General features: G+C 42.3%; 1 protein-coding gene across 1 annotated transcript; it reads left to right on the top strand.

Annotated features, from left to right (window-relative positions):
• Positions 1–11,889: 11,889 nt before the first annotated feature.
• On the top strand, positions 11,890–27,564 carry LOC130294027 (sialic acid-binding Ig-like lectin 13). Its single transcript, XM_056543386.1, has 9 exons — positions 11,890–11,995; positions 12,564–12,669; positions 13,853–14,221; positions 16,507–16,803; positions 19,244–19,273; positions 20,992–21,246; positions 24,093–24,204; positions 24,525–24,615; positions 27,276–27,564. The coding sequence occupies exons 2-9, from the start codon at positions 12,597–12,599 to the stop codon at positions 27,444–27,446; spliced, it is 1,398 nt and encodes a 465-aa protein (XP_056399361.1). The 5' UTR covers positions 11,890–11,995; positions 12,564–12,596; the 3' UTR covers positions 27,447–27,564.
• Positions 27,565–27,972: the final 408 nt, after the last annotated feature.

The raw sequence follows: 27,972 nt of genomic DNA, 5'->3' as shown, positions 1-27,972 counted from the left end.
GTAATGTATGTACACAGTAATCCCACCAGCAGAATAGTGAGTCCAGCTCTGGAGTAAGGTTGGGTGTGTCTGTGCTCCTGTGACTTCCAGCAAACTTCCAGAGAAGCAGACTTTTCTTCCGCCCCTCCCCAGGTGTGTGGCAGACTCCTGGGTAGGGGTCTCTGCTATGGAGCCCCGGGAATCCAGGACTTCATTTTGCGCTCCCCGTTCTAGGCCGGAGGGGTGTGTGCGCGAACATGCAACGGCCAGTAGCCAGGATGGGGTCAGAAGATCGACCAGGGCCCACAGCAATGTGGGGCCCCCTCCCCCATCCCCAGCTGGGAGCTGCAAAGCTTCTAGCAAAAGTTCATCCAGGCCAAGAAGCTCATCCAGGCAGAGGAATGGAGTAAAGGCGTCTACATCAGTTTCCCCAGAACCTCAGCAATGGGGGGTAAAGGGGCCAAGGGAATCCCTGGCAATATTCACATCCAGAATGCAGGCCAAGATGGCTCAATATGAGGAGCTTGGGAAGCAGCTCAGAGGAATAAGAGCGGATTTAAAATTTGCCCGCTACCAAGTGGATCAGTCATCCAGGGCCAAGAAGGCAGCATTTGCCGCTAAGGTAAAAACATTAAAGAAAAAAGTGGAGGAGATTGTGCGGATGAGGTCTGACATTGTGGAGGGTGCCGGCATTTTCCGTGAGAAGTTTGTCCATGGTGCTCGTTTCTCTGGTATGCCGGTCTCTAGAGATGATGATGATGATTGCCAGAGTGAGGAGGAGGAGATGGAGGAAGGTGAAGGAGGTGAGGAGAGCAATGTGAGTGAGGGGGATATGGATACTAATTCTGTGCGTGACACCACTGCTACCCCTGACCCCCCACTTACCCTGAGTGAAGACCGTGTGAACCCGGCTCAGGTGGCCTTACCTACCTCCAGTGAGGATGATGATGATAATGATGATGGCAGTGACTGCAGTCAAGGCAGCGGCTTGGCAGATGGGGGTCTCCTGCGGGCGATTGTAATGCAGGAGTCCCCCACCCGTCTGGAAAACTTCTCTTTTGGAGAGGATTTAGGCCCAGAGGAGGAGAGGAAGAATAAAAAAGCGAAGGGCAGGAAGAGGAAGAAAACGCAAGGACAAGTTAAGTTTGTCTTTTCTTCTTTCCAGCAGTCTGAGTCAGCTGAGAAGCCGATTCAGGATGCTGGGTCCCCCAACCTGCCAGACCCCGTTTCTGTAGTGGAGCGGGGCCAGCATGGGGGATACAGTAGTGCACCCAAAATGGCCGCGGGTGCGATAGAAAAAAAGGGCACCCTCCTGTGAGGGGGGAGGGTGCCCAGGCACCAGAAAATGGTGGCAGATTCCCTTGTTCGGGGGGCGGTACAGGTCCTGGCACTGCAGGGCACTCCCCTGTGAGGGGGGGGAGTGTTCGGGCACCGGACCTTGTTGGTTCAGGGGGCGGTCCCCTAGGTGATGCAGTCGGTACCGATCCTGGCACTGTGAAGGAGGAGGTTCCCTGCGCGTCAGCCGCAGTAGGCGGGGCGGGAGTGCGTCCGGAGGGACAACTCCCGTCAAAATCGGCGGCGTGCGATGGGGCGGGGCCACCTATGATGGGGGCGGAGTCTGTGTCTGTGCCCAAAGACACTGGACAGAAGAGCCGTGCAGCTCCAATCATTAAGCCAGCAACCCTTATACCTGGAGTAATAGACCCAGCCAGCCCGGCCTGTAACACATCAAGGGAGAGTGTACACAAGAGTGAAAGTGAGAGCAAAAATGTGAATAAAAATGGTAATGTGCAGGATGTGAGTTATGGCAGTGTGCATGGGAGGAGTTGTAGTAGCAGTATGGATGAAGGGAGCGGAGTGCAAGAGAGGGGTGCAAGCGGGGTGCAAGAGAGGGGTGCAAGCGGGGTGCAAGAGAGGGGTGCAAGCGGGGTGCAAGAGATGGGTGCAAGTGGGGTGCAAGAGAGGGGTGTTTGTGAAATACAGGTGAGGAGTGGTAGTGGTATGCAAAAGAGAGGTGTTATGGCTGAGGCTTACATTAGGAACAAGGGTCCTGGTTTGGGGTCTGGTTCTGGTTCGACTGCCCCCCCGGTAGTGGCTGCTTCTCCCAGAAGCTATGCCAGCGTCACTGCCGGGGGATCAGGGGGATCTCCATCTCCATCTGGCTCTGGGGGTCAATTGCAACAGCGCCTCCTGGAGGCTCTACGTAGGGGAGACGGGTCAATCCATGTAGAGGGGAGGGGTGAGGTTGACCTGTCTTTTTGGATAGAAAGACATGGCTTAGGCGCCTTCCGAGAACAAAACGGGGAGGTGGTCTGGTCCCTCCCAACATCCGGGCAGGAAAGTGGCCGTAGGAATGTGGTCCGTTTGGTGTGGAGGGGCGAAGATGCGTGTCCGCCTCGGGGTAAGGTGGTTGAGCTCCTCCTCCAGATGGAATTCAGGGCAAGTGACATCTTTGCCCTGATCCACCCCTATGGTACTTCCGAGTTTGACATCAGCTTCGTTCGACCGGAGGGTTTGGAACTTTTCTGGTCGAACTATGAGGTGGTGAAAAGCGAGCCCGGCTGGCGGGATTTCGCCGTAAAGGCGATATCCCGTCAGAATCTGGCCAAGAAAGTGACTGTATTGACACGTAACGAGTCACTATCTTGCTATGACATCATGACCTGGCTCAGCAGATATGGTGATGTGACGGACATGCCGAAAAAGAACTATGACGAACATGGGATCTGGTCTGGGGCCTGGACGTTTTCCGTCAAACTTAAGCGTTCAGGGAGCACTGTTGCCCACATCCCATCAGCTGCTTTTCTTGGGAGAGACAGAATCCAAATTTTCTACCAGGGGCAGCCCAAGGTCTGTCACAGGTGTGGCAGCCCCACTCACTTTAGCGCAGCCTGTACCGTGCAGGTCTGTGCTCTGTGTGGTGGGGTAGGTCATCTTGCCGCATCCTGTAGGCAGATCAGGTGTCATCTGTGTGGTGTCTTAGGACACCCTTTCAGCCGTTGTCCTAGCGCCTTTGCCCGTGCGACGGTCACCTTGGCTGGGGAAAGCAGTAATGTTGCCTCAGCTGGGGAGGGCACGAGCGCGGGAGAAGGTGCAACAGGGTCAGTGAAGAGGAAAAGTCCCGCCAAGCTGAGGCGGGAGGCTAATCGGAGAAGGAGCAGGGAACTGGAGAGTTCCCATGTGGCAGGGGTAGCTTCTGGCCCTGCTCCAGAGGTTAGTCCTGAAACTGCTGAGGCCCTGGGGGAGAATGTGCTGGATGAGGAAATGGGGAGAATCTGTAAAGAAGAGGGCAGCAAGGCCGATCTTTCCGATTCCTCCCACTATGAAAGTGTGGATGAGGAGGGTGAAGAGAGGCCAAAAAAAAAGGGCAGTAAAGGGAGAAAGAAGAGGTCGGAGCCCTCTAGTCCCCGTGCTACGGACCAAGTCCCAAGCGGAAGCTTACCTGCCCCCCCTCTGATTGATCTGTCTAACCGGTACTCTGTCCTTGATGACATCTCCTCCCCCTCCATGGAGGGGGGGGTCGAGGATGGGGTGCCTGAAGTGGGGGAGCCTCCGGGGGGAACTGGGCCCTGTCCTGATGGGGCAATTTCCTCAGGGGATGGGGCCAAACCGGAGCCAGGTGGAAATGGGGATTCAAAAATGGACCAATCAGAATCCAAAAAACGGTCCAAAGAGAAAGAAGCCTCCTCATCTGGGGATGAGGGGGTGAAGAAAAAACAGAGATAATGGGGGTTAGGGCCATCTAACTCAATCACCCATGATGGCAGCACTCACCCCATTGACGCTGGCATCTATTAACTGTGCCAGCATAAAGTCTGATACGGCTAGATTCGCAGCCTTTGATTTTCTCGGCCGTGTTGATGCCGACATTTTCTTTTTACAGGAGACCAGGTTGTTAGATCTAGCCTCCCTGGTAAAAGCCAGGAGAGAGTGGAGGCGCGGCCCCTCCCACTGGTCTCTTGCGGCTGAGCCGTATAGTGGGGTGGCGGTCCTTTTTACCGCTCCTGTTGAATGCAGACGGGTTATTGAGTTAGAAATGGGGAGGTGCCTGATCTTAGATGTCCTCATGAAGGGGCAAGAGCTTCGGCTTATTAACATCTACGCCCCACAAACAAAGTGGGGACGAAAAGATCTCTTTATGAGGATTAAGCCCTTTCTTTTTACAAGCCGACAGGTGATCTTTGGAGGGGATTTCAATACTGTCACGAGATCCCAAGATAGGAGAGGCTCCAATGATCGGTTGGCTTATGATAGCATAGCCCTCAATAGTATAGTTAGGGAAGCTCGCCTAGAGGACGCCCACATCCGGAGCCCCTCAGGCCACGCGGGGTTCACCTATCATCGAGGTAGCTGCAGGTCTAGAATAGACAGGTTTTATTTAAAGGAGGAAGCCGTCTCTTCCGCAGTGTCCGTGGTTGAGGTGGAGTTCTCCGATCACTGTATGATTTTGTTTTCCCTGAATGTTTCAGAGACCCCCCGGATGGGTAAAGGTTATTGGAAGCTGAATTCGTCCCTCCTGGAGGAAGCGGAGATAAGACAGTCCTTTGAGGATTTTCTTCAGAGTCAGGTACCTTTACTGGACCTATGTAGTAGTAAGTCAGAGTGGTGGGAGATATTCAAGAAGCGGGTTGCGGGGTTCTTCCGCCAGCTCTCGAGCCTCAGGTCCCTGAACAGGTATCGCCTGTATCAGGGTCTGAGGAGGAAACTCGAGCTTCTCGTCTCGACTGGAGGTAGCCGAGAGGATATCTCCAGAGTGAAGTCCTTGCTGATGAGGTGTCAGTACGATAGGCACGCATCTTTGGTTTTTGAGAGGGATTTCGGGAAGTACCGCTCGCCCGACCCTTACAGAAACTGTAAGATGTCAGTGAGTAGTAAAGTGGTCTCAGGACTGATTGATAGTACGGGATCTCTGAATCGGTCCAGATCAGGGATTTTGGAGGTCGTCAGATCCTTCTACTCACACCTCTTGGGAAGGAAGGATCTAGATCGAGACAGGATGTCGGCTTTCCTGGCTGAAACCATTCCTGAGCCAGGGGTAGACCCCTCTCTTGATGTTTTGGCAGAAGAAATCAGGGAAGAGGAAGTGAGACTGGCGATCGAGGGGCTCGCGCCTAAGAAGTCGCCAGGTCCGGATGGCTTAACATCCGAGTGGTACAGGACCTTTAAGGAGTCTTTAGCTCCCCTCTTGACTGAGGTATTCAATGAGTGTCTCTCCTCGGGCACTCTGCCGAAGTCAATGAGGAGGTCAGCCCTGATTCTTCTCTCAAAGGGTAAAGATCCCAGCCGTATTGAGAATTGGAGACCCATAGCTCTTCTCAATGCGGACAGGAAACTTCTGGCCAAGATACTGTTTAATCGGCTGGTGAAGTTTGCACCCCGGCTCCTTTCGGGGGCCCAGCACTGCTCTGTTCCAGGCCGAAGCACCTTAAGTGCTGTCCTTAGTGTCAGGGAGGCAGTGGAGCGGAGTAGTGCAGGTCTCTGGAAGGGGTACTTGCTGTCCCTGGATCAGGCCAAAGCATTTGATCGGGTCAACCACGAGTACCTCTGGTCCGTCCTCCTGAGATATGGCTTACCGAGTACTTTCGTTAATTGGCTTAAGATCTTGTATGCAGGGGCAGAGAGTTTCCCACTGGTGAACGGTTGGTCTGGCCGCTCTTTTGAGGTGGGGTCCGGAGTCCGTCAGGGTTGTCCCTTGAGCCCGCTTTTATACGTGTTCGCAATCGATCCCTTCATCCGGAGGGTAGATTGTGGGCCGTTGGCGGGAGTCGGGATGAGTCTGGCGGAGCTGGATGTCGCCCAGAGAGTGGTGGCGTACGCTGATGATGTCACCATCTTCGTGTCCTCGAGAGAGGAGGTCGATGTGGTGATGTCGGAAGTGGACCGCTACTCGGAGGCATCCGGGTCTAAGATCAACCAGGATAAGTGTGAAAGTCTCTGGCTGGGAGGGGGAGATCCCACGTTTGATCTCCCGGACACCCTTCCAGGGCCCCAAGAGTCAGCAAAACTTCTGGGCATCACATTCGGCCAGGATGATTATCCCACCAAAAACTGGGATGGTAAGCTCCAGGATGCCACTCAGAAGGTGAACCAGTGGAAGGGTTGGTCTATGACCCTCAGGGAAAGGGTACACCTGATCAAATCGTACCTGCTCCCCTTGTTTATCTATCTGGGCAGCGTATGTATTTTGCCAGAGGCTTACTACACTAGGATCTACAGCCTGTTTTTCCAACTGTTATGGGGGAACAGGATAAACCTAGTCAAGAGGGAGGTTACGTACCGCACGAGGAGACTAGGGGGTTTATCTATGGTAAACCCTGTGGTGTTCTTAACGAACACCTTCTTGAAAGCTAACATCTCGAACCTCTGGTCAGAGAGGGCTCCTCCGTGGGTACTCTCCTGCAGGGAATGGTTTCGGCCTTTCTTCCAGGAATGGGAGACAGGAGGGCAAGTGAAGGACCTCCGTACGCCCCATGGATATCTTCCGGCTTACGCTACCCCGACTCTGAAGGCGATACGTCGGTGGGGTCTGGGAGTGTGGGAGATCAGGACCCAGTCAAGGCAGTTCCTTGACAAACGGGTTCTGTTGACCCACTTCCAGAAGCCTCTGGCGCTCAGGGACTGCCCAGGTCGGGATCTGAGGGTGGGGTTGTATCTTTTAAACATGAAAAGGATCCCCCAGAAGTTTTGGGACTTGGCCTGGCGCTGCTTTCAGGGGAAGCTATATGTGAGGGACAATTTGAAGTGTAGGAGATCTGATGACCGGGGGTGTCCCCGAGAAGAGTGCAGGGACATGCTGGAAAGCATGGACCATTTCCTGCTTCATTGTCCCTTTAATATAGGGGTCTACAACCGGGTGGGCGCTTCCATCGGCTGGAGTCAACTTGCCGGCCTTACCTATCCGGAATGGGCTTATGGGGCATTCAGGACCCTGGGTGGCCGTGATCGGGGCACTTTATTCTTAGTCAGTTTAGTGGTTAGGTACTACACGTGGAATGCACGGTGTTTAGTGTCTACACAGCGGAAAGTCCTCTCCGAGGTGGAGGTCTGTAGGAACATCACCGGTGACCTCGGGAAGATCAGGTCTTTGGAGTATGGCAGTCTTGGTACCAGTAGGGCTTCTCTCCTATGGAGAGGGTTTTGTTTTGATGTGCCCTAGATACTAGACCTTTTGGGTAGAGTACCCTTGATTTGGTTAGGGACAGTGATGTAGGGACAGGGTTAGGGTGAAAGTAGGGTCAGTTTATTTTTAGGGATAATGGTAGGGTGAGAGGTAGGGTGCAATTAGGGAAAGAATGTAAATATTTTGTATGTATCAGGATTGCCATCCTTCTTCCTGGTGGTGGGCTAATGCATGTGCACCATAGCTTTTTGTTTTGTTTTCAGACGCTAAAGTTATGTAGGGCTTACAGGCACCGAACTTGGGCCTAAAGTGGGTTGTATTGTTTGTTTTTGTATATTATAAAGCTGGTTATGGTAAAGTTGGTTGGGAGGAGTTCTAGGTTGGGAGGGTGTTTTTGTGGGTGGTGGTGGTTGTTTGTTTTGGTGGACCTGGCATGGGTCAGTTATGGACTGGACATTGAGGACTATGGACTCTATGGACTCTGACCCATGTACAGGAGGGTGGGTGGTGCGGGTGAAGGGACAGTTTAGAGTAGGTTGTTTTCTGTATATTTATAGGTGTATATAGGTTATATGTATATAGTATGTATATAGTATATATAGTAAATATTATAATTTTGTTTGTTTTATATTTTGGTTTGTGTATTATATAGTGTTTATAGTAGTGATAGATGGCAGTCGAACCATTTTTTTTTTTTTTTTTTTTTTTTTGTTAAAGCTAAATATGCAATTTTATTTTTGGTTTTTGCACATTAGGTATGCATGCATGTGAGTGTGTTTGGTTATGTTTGGTGTAGTATTAGTATTTTTAGGAAAAGCTGGGCTGGCCGTTTAGGCAGGATTTTTGTTCTTGAAAAGTATGGGTTTATGTTATTTCATTTTGTTGTTTTCCATTATGGCAAAGTTGTGCTGGTTCTGTGTTTATGATTTATATTTTTCTAATAAAAGATTTACAGGATATAACTCAGGATCAGTACAGGATAAGTAATGTAATGTATGTACACAGTGACCCCACCAGCAGAATAGTGAGTGCAGCTCTGGAGTATAATACAGGATATAACTCAGGATCAGTACAGGATAAGTAATGTAATATATGTACACAGTGACCTCACCAGCAGAATAGTGAGTACAGCTCTGAAGTATAATACAGGATATAACTCAGGATCAGTATAAGGATAAGTAATGTAATGTATGTACACAGTGACCTCACCAGCAGAATAGTGACTACAGCTCTGGAGTATAATACAGGTTATAACTCAGGATCAGTATAAGTATAAGTAATGTAATGTATGTACACAGTGACCTCACCAGCAGAATAGTGAGTACAGCTCTGGAGTATACTACAGGATGTACCCTTGGATCAGTACAGGATAAGTAAAGTAATGTATGTACACAGTGATCCTCACCAGCAGAATAGTTAGTGCAGCTCTGGAGTATAATACAGGATATAACTCAGGATCAGTACAGGATAAGTAATGTAATGTATGTACACAGTGACCTCACCAGCAGAATAGTGAGTACAGCTCTGGAGTATAATATAGGATATAACTCAGGATCAGTACAGGATAAGTAATGTAATGTATGCACACAGTGACCTCACCAGCAGAATAGTGAGTAGAGCTCTGGAGTATAATAGAGGATATAACTCAGGATCAGTACAGGATAAGTAATGTAATGTATGTACACAGTGACCTCACCAGCAGAATAGTGAGTACAGCTCTGGGGTATAATACAGGATATTACTCAGGGTCAGTACAGGATAAGTAATGTAATGTATGTACACAGTGACCTCACCAGCAGAATAGTGAGTACAGTTCTGGAGTATAATACAGGATATAACTCAGGATCAGTACAGGATAAGTAATGTAATGTATGTACACAGTGACCTCACCAGCAGAATAGTGAGTATAGCTCTGGAGTATACTACAGGATGTACCCTTGGATCAGTACAGGATACGTTTTGTAAAGTATTTATGTGTTCTGAATGCAGGAAGTCTCTTTTGTAAGAAGATTCAGTCTGAGAAGTTACGTCAGCTTATACCAGTCATCTATAGTATAAGGATGATGTAAAGACCATTCAATGAGGTATTACAGTGATAGAAAATGTTATTTGAAATGAATAAGGTTAATTTCAAAATTACAGATAATTACCTGCCTCAATACCTCACATCTGCCATTCCAATGGGTTCTGGTTCCCATCTCTTCCTTTTTGCTGTAGTGCGTCATTCACACAGGTAAAGCCCAGTCAGCCATTCAATGACTGAGATAGGTCACTGACCGCCATGTGAGACTGTAATAGAAGAACATGAAGATGACAGTAAATAGTTATTGCAGCAAAAAGACAGGAATTGTCCAGCACAGACTTTTTGCAAAAGATATTCTTTATTAAAAGTTAAAAGCCATAATAGGAATATGAAGTAACGCGTTTCAGGTGCATTAGAGGCACCCTCAGTTGTAAGTATATATGCCTAAGGGTGCTGCTAACGCACCTGAAACGCGTTACTTCTTACTTCCTGTTAGGGCTTTTAACTTTGAAGAAAGAATATCTTTTGCACGAAAGTCTGTGCTGGACATTTCCCGTCTTTTTGCTCTTAAAGTTGTGTTACCGCTGCGGGTGAGCTGACATTTCTATCCATTGCTCTGATAGTTATTGCAGTGTACTGTATAAGCGATCAAACAATCACATTATAAAGTCTCCAACTGGAAGTAAAAAAATAAATTAACAATAAGGCAGAAAAAAGTTTAAAAAAAAATATTGTAATAAATGCCCAATAATGAAAATTTAAAGCAGCAAAACATTATTTATCCCACATGATAAATACTGTAACAAATAGCACAATTCCTGATTTTGATCTCTTAACATCCCATCAATCATGGAATAAAAAGCGCTAAAAACTTCCAGTTTACCCCAAAATAGAAACTACAGATCGTGTCATAAAAAAAAAAAAAAATGTGTGGTTGAAAAAAGACATGTCCATCCCCTTCAACCAAAAAGGAAGGAGATAGATAAAGGGGAGGAGTATAGATGGCTGAAGGGAAGTGGTATGGGAGGAGGAAGGGAAGGGGTATGGGTGGATGAAGGGGAGGGGTATGGGTGGATGAAGGGGAGGGGTATGGGAGGATGAAGGGAAGGGGTATGGGTGGATGAAGGGGAGGGGTATGGGTGGATGAAGGGGAGGGGTATGGGAGGATGAAGGGGAGGGGTATGGGTGGATGAAGAGGAGGGGTATGGGTGGATAAGGGGAGGGGTATGGGTGGATGAAGGGGAGGGGTATGGGTGGATAAGGGGAGGGGTATGGGTGGATGACGGGAAGGGGTATGGGTGGATGAAGGGGAGGGGTACGGGTGGATGAAGGGGAGGGGTACGGGTGGATGAAGGGGAGGGGTACGGGTGGATGAAGGGAAGAGGTACGGGAGGATGAAGGGGAGGGGTACGGGTGGATGAAGGGGAGGGGTACGGGTGGATGAAGGGAAGAGGTATAGGAGGATGAATGGAAGGTGTATGGGTGGATGAAGGGAAGGGGTACGGGTGGATGAAGGGAAGGGGTATAGGAGGATGAAGGGGAGGAGTACGGGAGGATGAAGGGAAGGGGTACGGGTGGATGAAGGGGAGGGGTACGGGAGGATGAAGGGGAGGGGTACGGGAGGATGAAGGGGAGGGGGACGGGAGGATGAATGGGAGGGGTACGGGTGGATGAAGGGGAGGGGTACGGGAGGATGAAGGGGAGGGGTACGGGTGGATGAAGGGAAGGGGTACAGGTGGATGAAGGGAAGGGGTATAGGAGGATGAAGGGGAGGAGTACGGGAGGATGAAAGGAAGGGGTACGGGTGGATGAAGGGAAGGGGTATAGGAGGATGAAGGGGAGGAGTACGGGAGGATGAAGGGAAGGGATACGGGTGGATGAAGGGGAGGGGTACGGGAGGATGAAGGGGAGGGGTACGGGAGGATGAAGGGAAGGGGTACGGGAGGATGAAGGGGAGGGGTACGGGAGGATAAAGGGAAGGGGTACGGGTGGATGAAGGGGAGGGGTACGGGTGGATGAAGGGAAGGGGTACGGGAGGATGAAGGGAAGGGGTACGGGTGTATGAAGAGGAGGGGTACGGGAGGATGAAGGGGAGGGGTACGGGAGGATGAAGGGGAGGGGTACGGGAGGATGAATGGGAGGGGTACGGGTGGATGAAGGGGAGGGGTACGGGTGGATGAAGGGAAGGGGTATGGGTAGATGAAGGGAAGGGGTATAGGAGAATCAAGGGGAGGAGTATGAGTGGATAAAAGGAAGGGGTATGGGAGGATGACGGGAAGGGGTATTAGAGGATGAAGGGAAGGGCTATGTGTGGATGAAGGGAAGGGGTATGTGTGGATGAAGCGAAAGAAAAAATCAGATTTTTTTTAACATGGTGTCTTTAATTGGTGATGCTTTGACTGTTGAGACCCTACCAACCTTTATATGGAGACTTCCGTCCTTCTTTCATCCTCCTAGGGAAGATTACAGTGGGAAGCCGTTGTATCTATTGATGGCTGATAATACATGTGGTACAATTCATAGAATTGTATTGGAAAGTGTAACCGAAGCGATTGAGTTCCCCATCTTGGACAGATTCATTTGCGATATTCCTGGAATAAATGTCAATGTTGAAATCCAGGACTTTAGATATATACAGTAGCTGCGGTCATGTGATGGAGAAATAATTACACACTTCCTCGTGGTTGCAAGATTAAGCAGACAAGCAGTGCACAGGGGATATTTCGTAATTTGTCTTGTTACATGTAACTTACTTGTTCCTGCACAGTAGAGATCAGACATGAGCGGCAGCTCAACGAGATCCTAAAGACGACAGGGAGCATCACCTTATATAGAACCATAGGAGTTGGGCATTGGTGTCCTATGTACATAAGGTAAGAGCGCATTATACTCAAGACATATGAAGGAATTGTTAAATCATATAAGACTTAAGAGGTTACTAAAAAGGCTTCACCAATATAGACACTTAAAGGGGTACTCCGGGGAAAAACTTTTTTTTTTTAATCAACTGGTGCCAGAAAGTTAAACAGATTTGTAAATTACTTCTATTAAAAAATCTTCATCCTTACAGTACTTATTAGCTGCTGAATACTACAGAGGAAATTATTTTCTTTTTGGAACACAGAGCTCTCGGCTGACATCAGGACCACAGTGCTCTCTGCTGACATCTCTGTCCATTTTAAGAACTGTCCAGAGTAGGAGAAAATCTCCATAGAAAACATATGCTGCTCTGGGCAGTTCCTAAAATAGACAGAGATGTCAGCAGAGAGCACTGTAGTCATGATGTCAGCAGAGAGCTCTGTGTTCCAAAAAGAAAAAAAAATTCCAAATGTTATGTGTGAACCCGGCCATACTGCACAAGCTGTTCTCCTATAAGTTCTATACATTGCGATACAGTATATGAATGGTATTTGTTTTCATTCCCTATATATTTTATTACAGCCCCATACAGAATGCACCTACAGAACACAGAATATGGGGTTTTCAAGAATCTGGATATTTGTGGATTATTTGATGTTTATTTTTACTGCATCTCAACTCTGGATCAGTAAGTATGATCTCTCATGTGCAGTATTGATGGCTTAAAGGTTTTTTTTTCCAGCCCCCAAAAACATATCCTCTATCCACCGAAACTACGGATAATTGTCTGATCGGTGGAAGGGATGGAGGAATACCTACCTAAGTTTTTTCTTGGATATTTAAAGGGGTACTCCGGTGGAAAACATAATTTTTTTTAAATGTGACCACCAGAAAAAAGGAGAATAATGAATTGTTGCTGGATTGTTGCTATTATGCTATGATTGATTGGAAATAGGGTGTGTATAAACCAGGTAGGAAAACGGAGGTGCTTCACAAGAAACAAGAGAAATTCCAATACATGAAATACCAAGAAGAATGAAGAACGGAGCACTCACCCGGCACACATCCTGGGGGGAGCTCAGATGCCGACCACGGTCCGTATCACGCCAATTGGCGCTTCGTCAGGCCGTACACTAGGTGTACGACCTGACGAAGCACCGATTGGCGTGATACGGCGTCTGAGCTCCCCCCATTCCGTCTACCACCTCCCTTCTGAAGACCCCGTTCGGTGATCAGCCACCTCCTCAGCATACGTGCCGGGTGAGTGCTCCGTTCTTCATTCTTCTTGGTATCTCACATTTTTTTTAAATGAACTGGTGCCAGAAAGTTAAACAGATTTGTAAATGACTTCTATTAAAAAATATTTACCCTTCCAGTACATTTTCGCAGCTGTATGCTACAGAGGAAGCCCTTTTCTTTTTTAATTTCTTTTCTGTCTTGTCCACAGTGCTCTCTGCTGACACCTCTGTCAGTGTCAGGAACTGTCCAGAGCAGCATAGGTTTGCAAAGGGGTTTTTCTCCTGCTCTGGACCGTTCCTGATACGGGCATCAGGTGTCAGCAGAGAGCACGGTGGACAATAAAAAAAAAAGAAATTCAAAAAGAAAATAATTTCCTCTATAGAATACAGCTGCTAAAAAGTACTGGAAGGATAAAGATTTTTTTTTATAGAAGTAATTTACAAATCTGTTTAACATTCTGGCACCAGTTGATTTAAAAAAAAAAAAAATAATGTTTTTCCACGGGAGTACCCCTTTAAGTGTAAGGACCTGATGAAGAGTGTAACCACTCGAAACGTGTAGTCCTCATAACCACAACAATTTCTTGACTGCCTTGCCATATGACTAGGTTTTTATTCTCTTTTTTAATACAGATGCCAATAGTCAAACGCCTCCTGGATACGCAATCGATGTATTATCACCTATAAGTGTACAGAGAGGTCTATGCGTTCACATTCCCTGCACATTTACTGTGCCCACAAAAATACGGCTAACCACGCGAGCCAATGGATTCTGGTATAGGCTGAACAGTCAAAGAAAACTCACTCTGGTCGCTTCTCGAGAAAATGGCAGATCTTACACAAATGGACGCGTCCACCTGATCGGAAATGTGACCCGAGGAGACTGTTCATACTACATAGAAGAACCACTGAGACAAGACCAGAGTTACTATGTTTTTAGAATGGAGGATATTCAAACAAAGCTCACCTATATGAACATCTTTCCTTATGTGGTTGTAAGAGGTGAGTGTAACTATTGTACAGTCTTTCCTTAAATTTTTGCGGTGCATAAGTCCCGTCAAACAGTGGCACTCTTATATTACCCCCTGTTCCGCTTACACTACTGATTTTGGACAAAAAAATAGAAGTCCTATTAAAGGGTACCTTTCATCAAAAAAAAAAAAAAAAACAACTTTTGATATATTATAGATTAAAGGGGTACTCCGGTGAAAACCTTTTTTCTTTTAAATCAACTGGCTCCGGAAAGTTAAACAGATTTGTAAATTACTTCTATTAAAAAATCTTAATCCTTCCTGTACTTATTAGCTGCTGAATACTACAGAGGAAATTCTTTTCTTTTTGGAATGCTCTCTGATGACATCACCAGCACAGTTCTCTCTGCTGATGTTATTATAATAATAATGTCTTTATTTATTGTTGTCCTTGGTGGGATTTGAACCCAAGGCCCCTGCACTGCAAGGCAGCAGTGCTAACCACTGAGCCACCATGCTGCCCTTAGCATACATCTAGCTATGCACGGTTGCTAAAATGGACAGAGATGTCAGCAGAGAGCACTGTGGTCGTGATGTCATCAGTGTTCCAAAAAGAAAGGAATTTCCTCTGTAGCATTCAGCAGCTAATAAGTACTGGAAGGATTAAGATTTTTTAATAGAAGTAACTTACAAATATGTTTAACTTTCTGGCACCAGTTGGTTTAAAAGAAAAAAGGTTTTCACCGGAGTACCCCTTTAAAGGGGTATTCCAGGAAAAAACTTTTATATATATATATCAACTGGTTCCAGAAAGTAAAACAGATTTGTAAATTACTTCTATTAAAAAATCTTAATCCTTTCAGTACTTATGAGCTTCTGAAGTTAAGGTTGTTCTTTTCTGTCTAAGTAATCTCTGATGACACGTGTCTCGGGAAACGCCCAGTTTAAAAGCAAATTCCCATAGCAAACCTCTTCTAAACTGGGCAGTTCCCGAGACACGTGTCATCAGAGAGCACTTAGACAGAAAAGAGCAACCTAAACTTCAGAAGCTCATAAGTACTGAAAGGATTAAGATTTTTTTTAATAGAAGTAATTTACAAATCTGTTTAACTTTCTGGAGCCAGTTGATATATATAAAAAAGTTTTTTCCTGGATAACCCCCTTTAATGTATACAGAATAACTTTCCAATAGCAAGTTACCGTATTTTTCGCTCTATAGGACGCACCGGCATATAAGACACACCCAAATTTAAAGGTGCAAAATCTAGAAAAAAAAGATTCTGCACCAAACAGTGATCTTCAACCTGCGGACCTCCAGATGTTGCAAAACTACAACTCCCAGCATGCCCGGACAGCCGTTGGCTGTCCGGGCATGCTGGGAGTTGTAGTTTTGCAACATCTGGAGGTCCGCAGGTTGAAGACCACTGGATAGGAGGTAGTACCACTGGATAGGAGGTAGCGCCGCCATGCAGGGGATCCCGGCACGGAGCAGACACTGAGGAGGCAGGTAAGGTCCCTCCCGGTGTCCTGTAAACTGTTCGGGACGCCGCGGCGGTCCCGAACAGCCCGACTTTCGCTTCAGACGCGGTGGTCAGCTTTGATCGCCGCGTCCGAAGGGTTAATACAGGGCATCACCGCCATCAGTGATGTCCTGTATTAGCCGCGGGTCCCGGCCATTGATGGCCACAGGGGCCAAACCCGATAGGAGTGTATTCGCCGTATAAGACGCACCAACTTTTCCCCCCCAGTTTTGGGGAAGAAAAAGTGCGTCTTATACGGCGAAAAATACGGTATTAAAAAATATGCTTCTTTCTATTTAATTTTCCACTTTGAACAAAGGACCACCAGGGGTCTCCCTACCAGTCCTGGCCACAAGCCTTTTTTTTTTTTTTTATAGATTTAAGACTCATGCTGGAGTCCTAAATCTCAGACTGCAGCCGGGACACAGACAAGCTCAGCACTGCTAACTTAAAATTGTATGAAATCGTATATAAAGTCGGATCCATTGACCACCATAAAAAAAATCGGATCCATTGGTGGTCAAACCCAATTTCAGACCTGAACAAAAATCGGGTAAAATCGGATGCGGATCAAATCGGATGTGTGTAATTGATCCGATTTTTTTTTTTTTTTATGGAGGTCAATGGATCCGACTTTATATACGATTTTACAGGATTTTAAGTTATAAAAATCGTTTACTCAAGTCGGATGGAGAAATCGTGATGTGAACGCAGCCTAAAGAATAAAGGAACTAAAAAACATGGAATGGGGGTTAAAATTGTTGGACCAACTCCCCAATATATTGTGTTTTTTTAGAGCTTACAGAAAAACCTAAAATCTCTTCTCCGAGGCTGCTGGATGGAAAGGAGGTGACATTGACCTGCACAAGTCCTGGTAAATGCCGGAATATTCTATCTCGTATTTCATGGGAAGGAACCCCGACTGGTGTAAGGCAGAATATCTATAATATAACCTACCAAGATGGCAGCAGAACCTTCCATTCCAATATCACATTCACACCGAGGAAATCGCACAACAAGTCTCCGTTGTTCTGTAGAGTCACCCTCGAAGAGAACCTGACAATAAGGGAGAAGCAAACTCTAAATGTTGAATGTAAGTTCAATCCATTGTTATCCCAAGATTAGAAGTGTGGTAGCTTGGGGGTGTAGGGTATATGGGGTGTAGCTGTGCGGTACTTTAATGGGGTCTGTTTAACCCTTTCTACTCGTGACGCCAGGGTGAGGGCTCCTCTGTAATGCTTGTCCTACCGCCACCCTTCCCGAAAGCGATAGGGAGGCATGAAGTAATTGAATGTCCACAACCGGAGAGTTTGCTGAGAACAGTTGGAACTTTTACTGAAGATTTTATGCAGGCTTTATAACCGGAACAGTCTCTATACAAGCAAAGTCTCTTAGAGATTGACAGTGGTTGGGAACCTTAAGCCTTTTAGAGTCCGGGGACTGATTTGCGCTGTTCCGCTGGATTTAAGGGATTTAGTTGTGGTCCAGCAGTCACGCTAGCTTTAGCGGGGATTCGGTTTAAGACTCCCGTTTTGAGTTCACGCTGAGGCCGGCAGGCTTCAGGCCTAGGGTTGTCTTTGCAAGTTGCGCAGATCCGTCCGCATAGTCCGGCATCCACGAGAGCAGCAACCCAAGAGAGCGATCATTGGCTGCAGCTCCCTTATATGGGCAGGGGCTGGCCTTAAGCTGATTGGTTCAATACTTCTGTCAGTTATCTGTACAAAGAGTTATGGGTAATCATGTGACCCAAGGACCTCCAAAGGTCCTCCAACATACCATAGAGGAATTAACATAGTCACATGACCGAAGGTCCTGCGACGCTACCAAGGTAAGTGTACTAATATACATTATATTAAATATATACATTTAGACATCACAAAACCAGAAAAGAAAAGAGGCGACTAAGGGCTGTCCCACCTGGGGGACCCTACCTGAACATAGTAACTCTGACTTTGGGGACCACCATACAAGGTACGGTATGCAATACGGTACCGGGACACCACAGAAGTTTATAGGATAAGGCAGGGGTCTCCAACCTGCGGACCTCCAGATGTTGCAAAACTACAACTCCCAGCATGCCCGGACAGCCAACGGCTGTCCGGGCATGCTGGGAGTTGTAGTTTTGCAACAGCTGGAGGTCCGCAGGTTGGAGACCACTGAGATAAGGGATAACTAGCTGCATGATGGGTGTCTGACTGCAAGGATCCCACCAAACATGAGAATGGAGGCCGACTGTCCCCGAGAGAATGGAGGGGCCATGACCTCTGTTCTTGTGATTTGTGGGGATTCCAGTGGTCGGACCTCCATCTATCGGTTAATTATCCCCTATACTGGGGATACAGAATAACTTTTAATTTAAAGGGGTATTCCAGGAAAAAAAAAAACTTTATATATATCTCAACTGGCTCCAGAAAGTTAAACAGATTTGTGAATTACTTCTATTAAAAAAATCTTAATCCTTCCAATAATTATCAGCTGCTGAAGTTGAGTTGTTCTTTTCTGTCTGGCAACAGTGCTCTCTGCTGACATCTCTGCTTGTCTCGGGAACTGCACAGAGTAGAAGGGGTTTTCTATGGGGATTTGCTTCTACTTTGGACAGTTCCCGAGACAGGTGTCATCAGAGAGCACTTAGACAGAAAAGAACAACTCAACTTCAGAAGCTCATAAGTACTGAAAGGATTACGATTGTTTTAATAGAAGTAATTTACAAATCTGTTTAACTTTCTGGAGCCAGATTATATATATATATATATATATAAAAAAAAGTTTTTTTCCTCGAGAACCCCTTTAAGGATAACCCCTCTAAAAACTAGAATTAATGGGATTTGTATAGTACTGTTCTTCATTTACCTAATGGAGCTGAATTGTATGTCCATGTGGATATTTAAGGGGTACGCTGAAGGGAAAAATTAACTGGTGCCAAAAAGTTAAACAGATTTGTAAATTACTTCTATAATAAAAATCTCAATCCATTCAGTACTTATCAGCTGCTGTATGCTCCAGAGGAAGTTGTTTAGTTCTTTCCAGTCTGACTACAGTGCTCTCTGCTGACACCTCTGTCCGTGTCGGGAACTGTCCAAAGCAGAAGAAAATCCCCATAGCAAACCTCTCCTGCTCTTGACAGTTCCTGACATGGACAGAGATGTCAGCAGAGAGCACTGTGGTCAGACTGGAAAGAACAACACAACTTCCTCTGGAGTGTACAGCAGCTGATAAGTACTGGAAGGATTAAGGGTTTTATTTAGGATTAATTTACAGATCAGTTTAACTTTCTAGCACCAGTTGAGTGCCTCTTTAATATTTGGAAGTATTTTTACAGAATATTAAATGATGCTTATACTTTCTTTGTTGTTTGAGATCTCTCTACTGCGTTTTTTTCCATACAGTGCACCTCCAGCTGTGGCAAAACTGCAACGCCCGACATGCCCGGACAGCCGATTGTTCAATAGGTTTACAAGAGATTTTTCCAGATTCATTTTAAATAAAGTTTACAGATGTTTGTTAATTATTATTTTTTTTTTTTTGCCCCACAGATTCTCCATCTATGGATTTAATAATAGAAGGTAAATGTCTATAGGTCAGAAGGATAGATAGATATGAGATAAATAGATAGATGATAGATAGATATGAGATAGATAGATATGAGATAGATAGATAGATAGATATGAGATAGATGGATATGAGATAGATAGATATGAGATAGATAGATATGAGATAGATAGATAGATAGATGGATATGAGATAGATAGATATGAGATAGATAGATAGATAGATATGAGATAGATAGATATGAGATAGAAAGATAGATATGAGATAGATATGAGATAGATAGATAGATAGATATGAGATAGATGGATATGAGATAGAAAGATATGAAATAAATAGATATGAGATAGATAGATATGAGATAGAGAGGTAGATAGATATGAGATATATAGATAGATAGATAGATAGATATGAGATATATAGATAGATATGAGATAGATAGATATGAGATAGATATGAGATAGATAGATAGATAGATAGATAGATATGAGATAGATATGAGATAGATAGATATGAGATAGATATGAGATAGATAGATATGAGATAGAGAGGTAGATAGATATGAGATATATAGATAGATATGAGATAGATAGATATGAGATAGATATGAGATAGATAGATATGAGATAGATAGATAGATATGAGATAGATAGATAGATATGAGATAGATAGATATGAGATAGATAGATAGATATGAGATAGATATGAGATAGATAGATAGATAGATATGAGATAGATAGATATGAGATAGATATGAGATAGATAGATATGAGATAGATAGATAGATATGAGATAGATAGATATGAGATAGATATGAGATAGATAGATATGAGATAGATAGATAGATATGAGATAGATAGATAGATATGAGATAGATAGATATGAGATAGATAGATATGAGATAGATAGATATGAGATAGATATGAGATAGATAGATATGAGATAGATAGATAGATATGAGATAGATAGATAGATATGAGATAGATAGATATGAGATAGAGAGGTAGATAGATATGAGATATATAGATAGATAGATAGATAGATATGAGATATATAGATAGATATGAGATAGATAGATATGAGATAGATATGAGATAGATAGATAGATAGATAGATATGAGATAGATATGAGATAGATAGATATGAGATAGATATGAGATAGATAGATATGAGATAGAGAGGTAGATAGATATGAGATAGATAGATATGAGATAGATAGATATGAGATAGATATGAGATAGATAGATATGAGATAGATAGATAGATATGAGATAGATAGATAGATATGAGATAGATAGATATGAGATAGATAGATAGATATGAGATAGATATGAGATAGATAGATATGAGATAGATATGAGATAGATAGATATGAGATAGATATGAGATAGATAGATATGAGATAGATAGATAGATATGAGATAGATAGATATGAGATAGATATGAGATAGATAGATATGAGATAGATAGATAGATATGAGATAGATAGATAGATATGAGATAGATAGATATGAGATAGATAGATATGAGATAGATAGATATGAGATAGATATGAGATAGATAGATATGAGATAGATAGATAGATATGAGATAGATAGATAGATATGAGATAGATAGATATGAGATAGATAGATAGATATGAGATAGATATGAGATAGATAGATAGATTTAGCTCTGAATACATAAACATCTTGCTATCTTTATAAATTCCCTATTTCTTGTGTCGCTCTCTCAGGTGCCGATACCAATGATCCCAGCCATGTGATGGTGAAGGACGGGGATTCTATCACTCTGAAGTGTGTTGTAGACAGTAACCCGAACTCTTCCGTCTCTCTGTATAAAGACGACTTGGTAATTTACCAGAATATAAGAAATCAGACCGTCACCCTTAACCTCATGAACATTACCCTGAGTGATACTGGGAGATTTCAGTGCTCAGCAGTAAATGAACACGGGGTCACAGAGCGAACAATGGACATCATATACCATAGTGAGTATATAACATGTATATAACAGTGGACATCATATACCATAGTGAGTATACAACATGTATATAACAGTGGACATCATGTACCATAGTGAGTATACAACATCTATATAACAGTGGACATCATATACCATAGTGAGTATACAACATGTATATAACAGTGGACATCATATACCATAGTGAGTATACAACATGTATATAACAGTGGACATCATATACCATAGTGAGTATACAACATGTATATAACAGTGGACATCATATACCATAGTGAGTATACAACATGTATATAACAGTGGACATCATATACCATAGTGAGTATACAACATCTATATAACAGTGGACATCATATACCATAGTGAGTATACAACATGTATATAACAGTGGACATCATATACCATAGTGAGTATACAACATCTATATAACAGTGGACATCATATACCATAGTGAGTATACAACATGTATATAACAGTGGACATCATATACCATAGTGAGTATACAACATCTATATAACAGTGGACATCATATACCATAGTGAGTATACAACATGTATATAACAGTGGACATCATATACCATAGTGAGTATACAACATCTATATAACAGTGGACATCATATACCATAGGGAGTATACAACATCTATATAACAGTGGACATCATATACCATAGTGAGTATACAACATCTATATAACAGTGGACACCATATACCATAGTGAGTATACAACATGTATATAACAGTGGACATCATATACCATAGTGAGTATACAACATCTATATAACAGTGGACATCATATACCATAGTGAGTATACAACATGTATATAACAGTGGACATCATATACCATAGTGAGTATACAACATCTATATAACAGTGGACATCATATACCATAGTGAGTATACAACATGTATATAACAGTGGACATCATATACCATAGTGAGTATACAACATCTATATAACAGTGGACATCATATACCATAGTGAGTATACAACATGTATATAACAATGGACATCATATACCATAGTGAGTATACAACATGTATATAACAGTGGACATCATATACCATAGTGAGTATATAACATGTATATAACAGTGGACATCATATACCATAGTGAGTATACAACATCTATATAACAGTGGGCATCATATACCATAGTGAGTATACAACATGTATATAACAGTGGACATCATATACCATAGTGAGTATACAACATCTATATAACAGTGGACATCATATACCATAGTGAGTATACAACATGTATATAACAGTGGACATCATATACCATAGTGAGTATACAACATGTATATAACAGTGGACATCATATACCATAGTGAGTATATAACATGTATATAACAGTGGACATCATATACCATAGTGAGTATACAACATCTATATAACAGTGGACATCATATACCATAGTGAGTATACAACATGTATATAACAGTGGTGAAATAGACACTGTATCATTTGAACAAACTTTGCACAGATCAATAGTACCAGCTGGTGTAAAAAAAAAAGTGTAATATATCTTATTAGACAAAAATACATTGTTCTCCTGTTATTATGCTTCTTGCCCCCCCCCCCCTCCTGCCAGACTGTATTGCATTATAAAAAAAAAAATTAGCTCAGCTTTGACCTGTGTGTGCAGGACAAGCAATACAAGCCTATGGAGGGTGGAGGAAGGAGCTCAGCCCACCAGCTCTGGGAGAACTGCAAATTATAGATGAAGCCTGCAGAGCAGGAATCTGCAAACAAACACCATATAAAGTTATATAATGGGCAAAAATAGTGTCGCTTCTCATGTATACAGAACAGCTTATCCTGAAAAGTCATGTAAAATTACAGACTTTAAAGGGGTACTCCGCTGCTCAGCGTTTGTAACAATATTCCGAACGCTGGAGCCGGCGTCAGGAACTCATGACGTCATAGCATAGCCCCGCCCCTCATGACATCACACCTCACCCCCTCAATGCAAGTCTATGGAAGGGGGTGTGACGTCATGAGGGGGCGGGGCTATAACATCACGAGCTCCCGGCGCCGGCTTCAGCATTTGGAACAATTTGTTCCAAACGCTGAGCAGCGGAGTACCCCTTTAAGGTAACACTTTTTTTTCTAGAAGAGGACATCTAGAAATTTGCCATCTAAGTGTTCCTATTGTGCAGTACACTGACCATCTGAGCGAGGCTTCATATGAGGGTATTGTATCTATGAACTAAAGGGGTATTCCAGGAAAAAACTTTTTTATTTTTTTTTTATATCAACTGGCTCAAGAAAGTTAAACAGATTTTGTAAATTACTTCTATTAAAAAATCTTAATCCTTTCAGTGATTATGAGCTGCTGAAGTTGAGTTCTTCTTTTCTGTCTACGTGCTCTCTGATGTCATCTGCCTCGGGTACCGTCCAGAGTAGAAGCAAATCCCCATAGCAAACCTATTCTACTATGTGCAGTTCCCCAGACAAGCAGAGATGTCAGCAGAGAGCACTGTTGCCAGACAGAAAATAACAACTCAACTTCAGCAGCTGATAATTATTGGAAGGATTAAGATTTTTTAATAGAAGTAATTTACAAATCTGTTTAACTTTCTGGAGCCAGTTGATATATATATATATATATATATATATATATATATATATATATATATATATATATAGGTTTTCTCCAGGAATACCACTTTAATTGCGCCATTAGTTTTATGAATTTTTAATTGATACATCATTTTTATCTATAATAAAGTTTTATTCATTTTTGTTCTATTTTGTAGTGAAAGCGTTTTCTTTATTTGGGGTTTATGTGTTTTTATTTCTGAAATGAAAAGTAAAGACAGCCATAATGAAAAGTTTTTCTTTTGTTTTTAGGCTCAACGTTACGATTTAGCCCCGTGATGGCGGCTGCAGTGGGTGGAGTCGTTTTTTTAGGGCTAATAATAATAATAATAATAGGAGGTCTACTGATCATGTTCTGCAGGAAGTAAGTGTGAACTCACAACCAAGGGTACATCTGTATGGGGTAAAATGCCCTGGGCGAGGCGCAAAGCCAACAACTCAGCTGATAGGGAGAGATCTGTGCACTATGGATAATAACTTTATATTAGTAAATTACTTTATGATACTTGTTGACACCTTATACAGTTTTTTTCTTTTGCTAAACAACCCCTTTCATTTTGACATTTATGTAAATTTTTAGTCCCATTTTAGTCATCTGATGTGTTTTAGCTTTAGCCAATTAAATCTACAGTAGTCTTCATAGAATGTTGAATTGTAATACTCACATGTACATTTTACTTTCAGAAAAAGGCAACAAAATATTAAAGGGAACCTGAAAGACATGAATATAAATAATACAGATACTATATACGCCTATGCAGAGTTTACTGGAGCTGTAAGTGTCTGATCAGTATATCGATCATTTTTTCCTGTTCTTGTATGAACTGCCAAAAAGAAGTGGGGGAGGGATATGTTACATATTTCTAGCACAGAAAAAAATCAAAGCCCATATAGTCATAAAAAAAAACTAAGAAAATGGAATTGATTTTCAAGCAAACTTTATCTACTATAATACTGCCCATGTATTGAAGGATAGAACTACCGTTATATTGCCCTACATGCAAGAATCAAATTACTATAATACTGTCTCCTATATACAAGAATACAACTACTATAATACTGCTCCTATATACAAGAATATAACTACTATAATACTGCTCCTATATACAAGAATATAACTACTATAATACTGCCCCCTATATACAAGAATATAACTACTATAATACTGCTCCTATATACAAGAATATAACTACTATAATACTGCTCCTATATACAAGAATATAACTACTATAATACTGCCTCCTATATACAAGAATATAACTACTATAATACTGCTCCTATATACAAGAATATAACTACTATAATACTGTCTCCTATATACAAGAATATAACTACTATAATACTGCTCCTATATACAAGAATATAACTACTATAATACTGTTCCTATATACAAGAATATAACTACTATAATACTGTTCCTATATACAAGAATATAACTACTATAATACTGTTCCTATATACAAGAATATAGCTACTATAATACTGCCTCCTATATACAAGAATATAACTACTATAATACTGCTCCTATATACAAGAATATAACTACTATAATACTGCTCCTATGTACAAGAATATAACTACTATAATAATGCTCCTATGTACAAGAATATAACTACTATAATACTGCTCCTATATACAGGAATATAACTACTATAATACTGCTCCTATATACAAGAATATAACTACTATAATACTGCCTCCTATATACAAGAATATAACTACTATAATACTGCTCCTATATACAAGAATATAACTACTATAATACTGCTCCTATATACAAGAATATAACTGCTATAATACTGCTCCTATATACAGGAATATAACTACTATAATACTGCTCCTATATACAAGAATATAACTACTATAATACTGCTCCCTATATACAAGAATATAACTACTATAATACTGCTCCTATATACAAGAATATAACTACTATAATACTGCTCCCTATATACAAGAATATAACTACTATAATACTGCTCCCTATATACAAGAATATAACTACTATAATACTGCTCCTATATACAAGAATATAACTACTATAATACTGCTCCTATGTACAAGAATATAACTACTATAATAATGCTCCTATGTACAAGAATATAACTACTATAATACTGCTCCTATATACAGGAATATAACTACTATAATACTGCTCCTATATACAAGAATATAACTACTATAATACTGCTCCTATATACAAGAATATAACTACTATAATACTGCCTCCTATATACAAGAATATAACTACTATAATACTGTCCTATATACAAGAATATAACTACTATAATACTGTCTCCTATATACAAGAATATAACTACTATAATACTGCTTCCTATATACAGGAATATAACTACTATAATACTGCTCCTATATACAAGAATATAACTACTATAATACTGTCTCCTATTTACAAGAATATAACTACTATAATACTGCTCCTATATACAAGAATATAACTACTATAATACTGTCCTATATACAAGAATATAACTACTATAATACTGCTCCCTAAATACAAGAATATAACTACTATAATACTGTCTCCTATATACAAGAATATAACTACTATAATACTGCCTCCTATATACAAGAATATAACTACTATAATACTGCTCCTATATACAAGAATATAACTACTATAATACTGCCTCCTATATACAGGAATATAACTACTATAATACTGCTCCTATATACAAGAATATAACTACTATAATACTGCTCCCTATATACAAGAATATAACTACTATAATACTGCTCCTATATACAAGAATATAACTACTATAATACTGCTCCCTATATACAAGAATATAACTACTATAATACTGCTCCCTATATACAAGAATATAACTACTATAATACTTCTCCTATATACAAGAATATAACTACTATAATACTGTCCTATATACAAGAATATAACTACTATAATACTGCTCCTATATACAAGAATATAACTACTATAATACTGCCTCCTATATACAGGAATATAACTACTATAATACTGTCCTATATACAAGAATATAACTACTATAATACTGTCCTATATACAAGAATATAACTACTATAATACTGTCTCCTATATACAAGAATATAACTACTATAATACTGCTTCCTGTATACAGGAATATAACTACTATAATACTGCTCCTATATACAAGAATATAACTACTATAATACTGCTCCTATATACAAGAATATAACTACTATAATACTGTCCTATATACAAGAATATAACTACTATAATACTGCTCCTATATACAAGAATATAACTACTATAATACTGCTCCTATATACAAGAATATAACTACTATAATACTGTCTCCTATATACAAGAATATAACTACTATAATACTGCCTCCTATATACAGGAATATAACTACTATAGTAGTGGAGTGTACTGGACAATGATTTTTTCTCTTCTGTGACCCCATTTAGGATAATCATCCCCAACAAGACCTTCTGTTTCCTGCAGTAGAGGATCCGGTGTATACAGATCCTGATGCGGTGCAGTATTCTACCATTGGGTTCTCCAACCCTAACTCTAAGGTCATCCATGAAGACGTGCAGACCGAATACTCCGAAACAAAGAAAACCCAATATCACTGAAATAGGAGACTTACTGAGGGGGCATAAAAAACCTTTTGGTTTCTGGCTTGTACCCCCCACCACAGTATGTTCCGCCTGACATTTCCCATTTGGTGCACCAACCAATTAACCAATTGTATATGATACCAGCACCTCCAGGGGATAAGATGTCTGATTGCAGGGGTCCCCAGATCTCAGCTGCGGCACCTGAGACCTTTGGTGCACAGAGTGAAATTCAATACCTCTCGTGACGTCACGGTCACACCCTGCTCATGACATCACCGCCATCCCCCCTCAATGCAAGTCAATGGGAGGGGGCGTGACAGCCGTCACGCCCCCTCCCATAGACTTGCATTGAGGGGGCGTGGCCGTGATGTCACGAGCCTCTGGCACTGAACCTGATGCTCTAAATGAATGCCGGGTGCAGCATGGTGATCGCGGGCGTCTCAGCGGCGAGACCCCCACAATCTGACATCTTATCCTGTAGATAGGGGAGAAGATGTCTGGGGGCGGAGTACCCCTTTAATAAAAACCTGATCCAGAGCTC

The sequence above is a fragment of the Hyla sarda genome, chromosome 10, assembly GCF_029499605.1.
Source record: "Hyla sarda isolate aHylSar1 chromosome 10, aHylSar1.hap1, whole genome shotgun sequence".
Taxonomy (NCBI): Eukaryota; Metazoa; Chordata; class Amphibia; order Anura; family Hylidae; genus Hyla; species Hyla sarda.
Note: the sequence above shows the minus strand (reverse complement) of the source record. Positions and strands in the feature narration are given on the sequence as shown.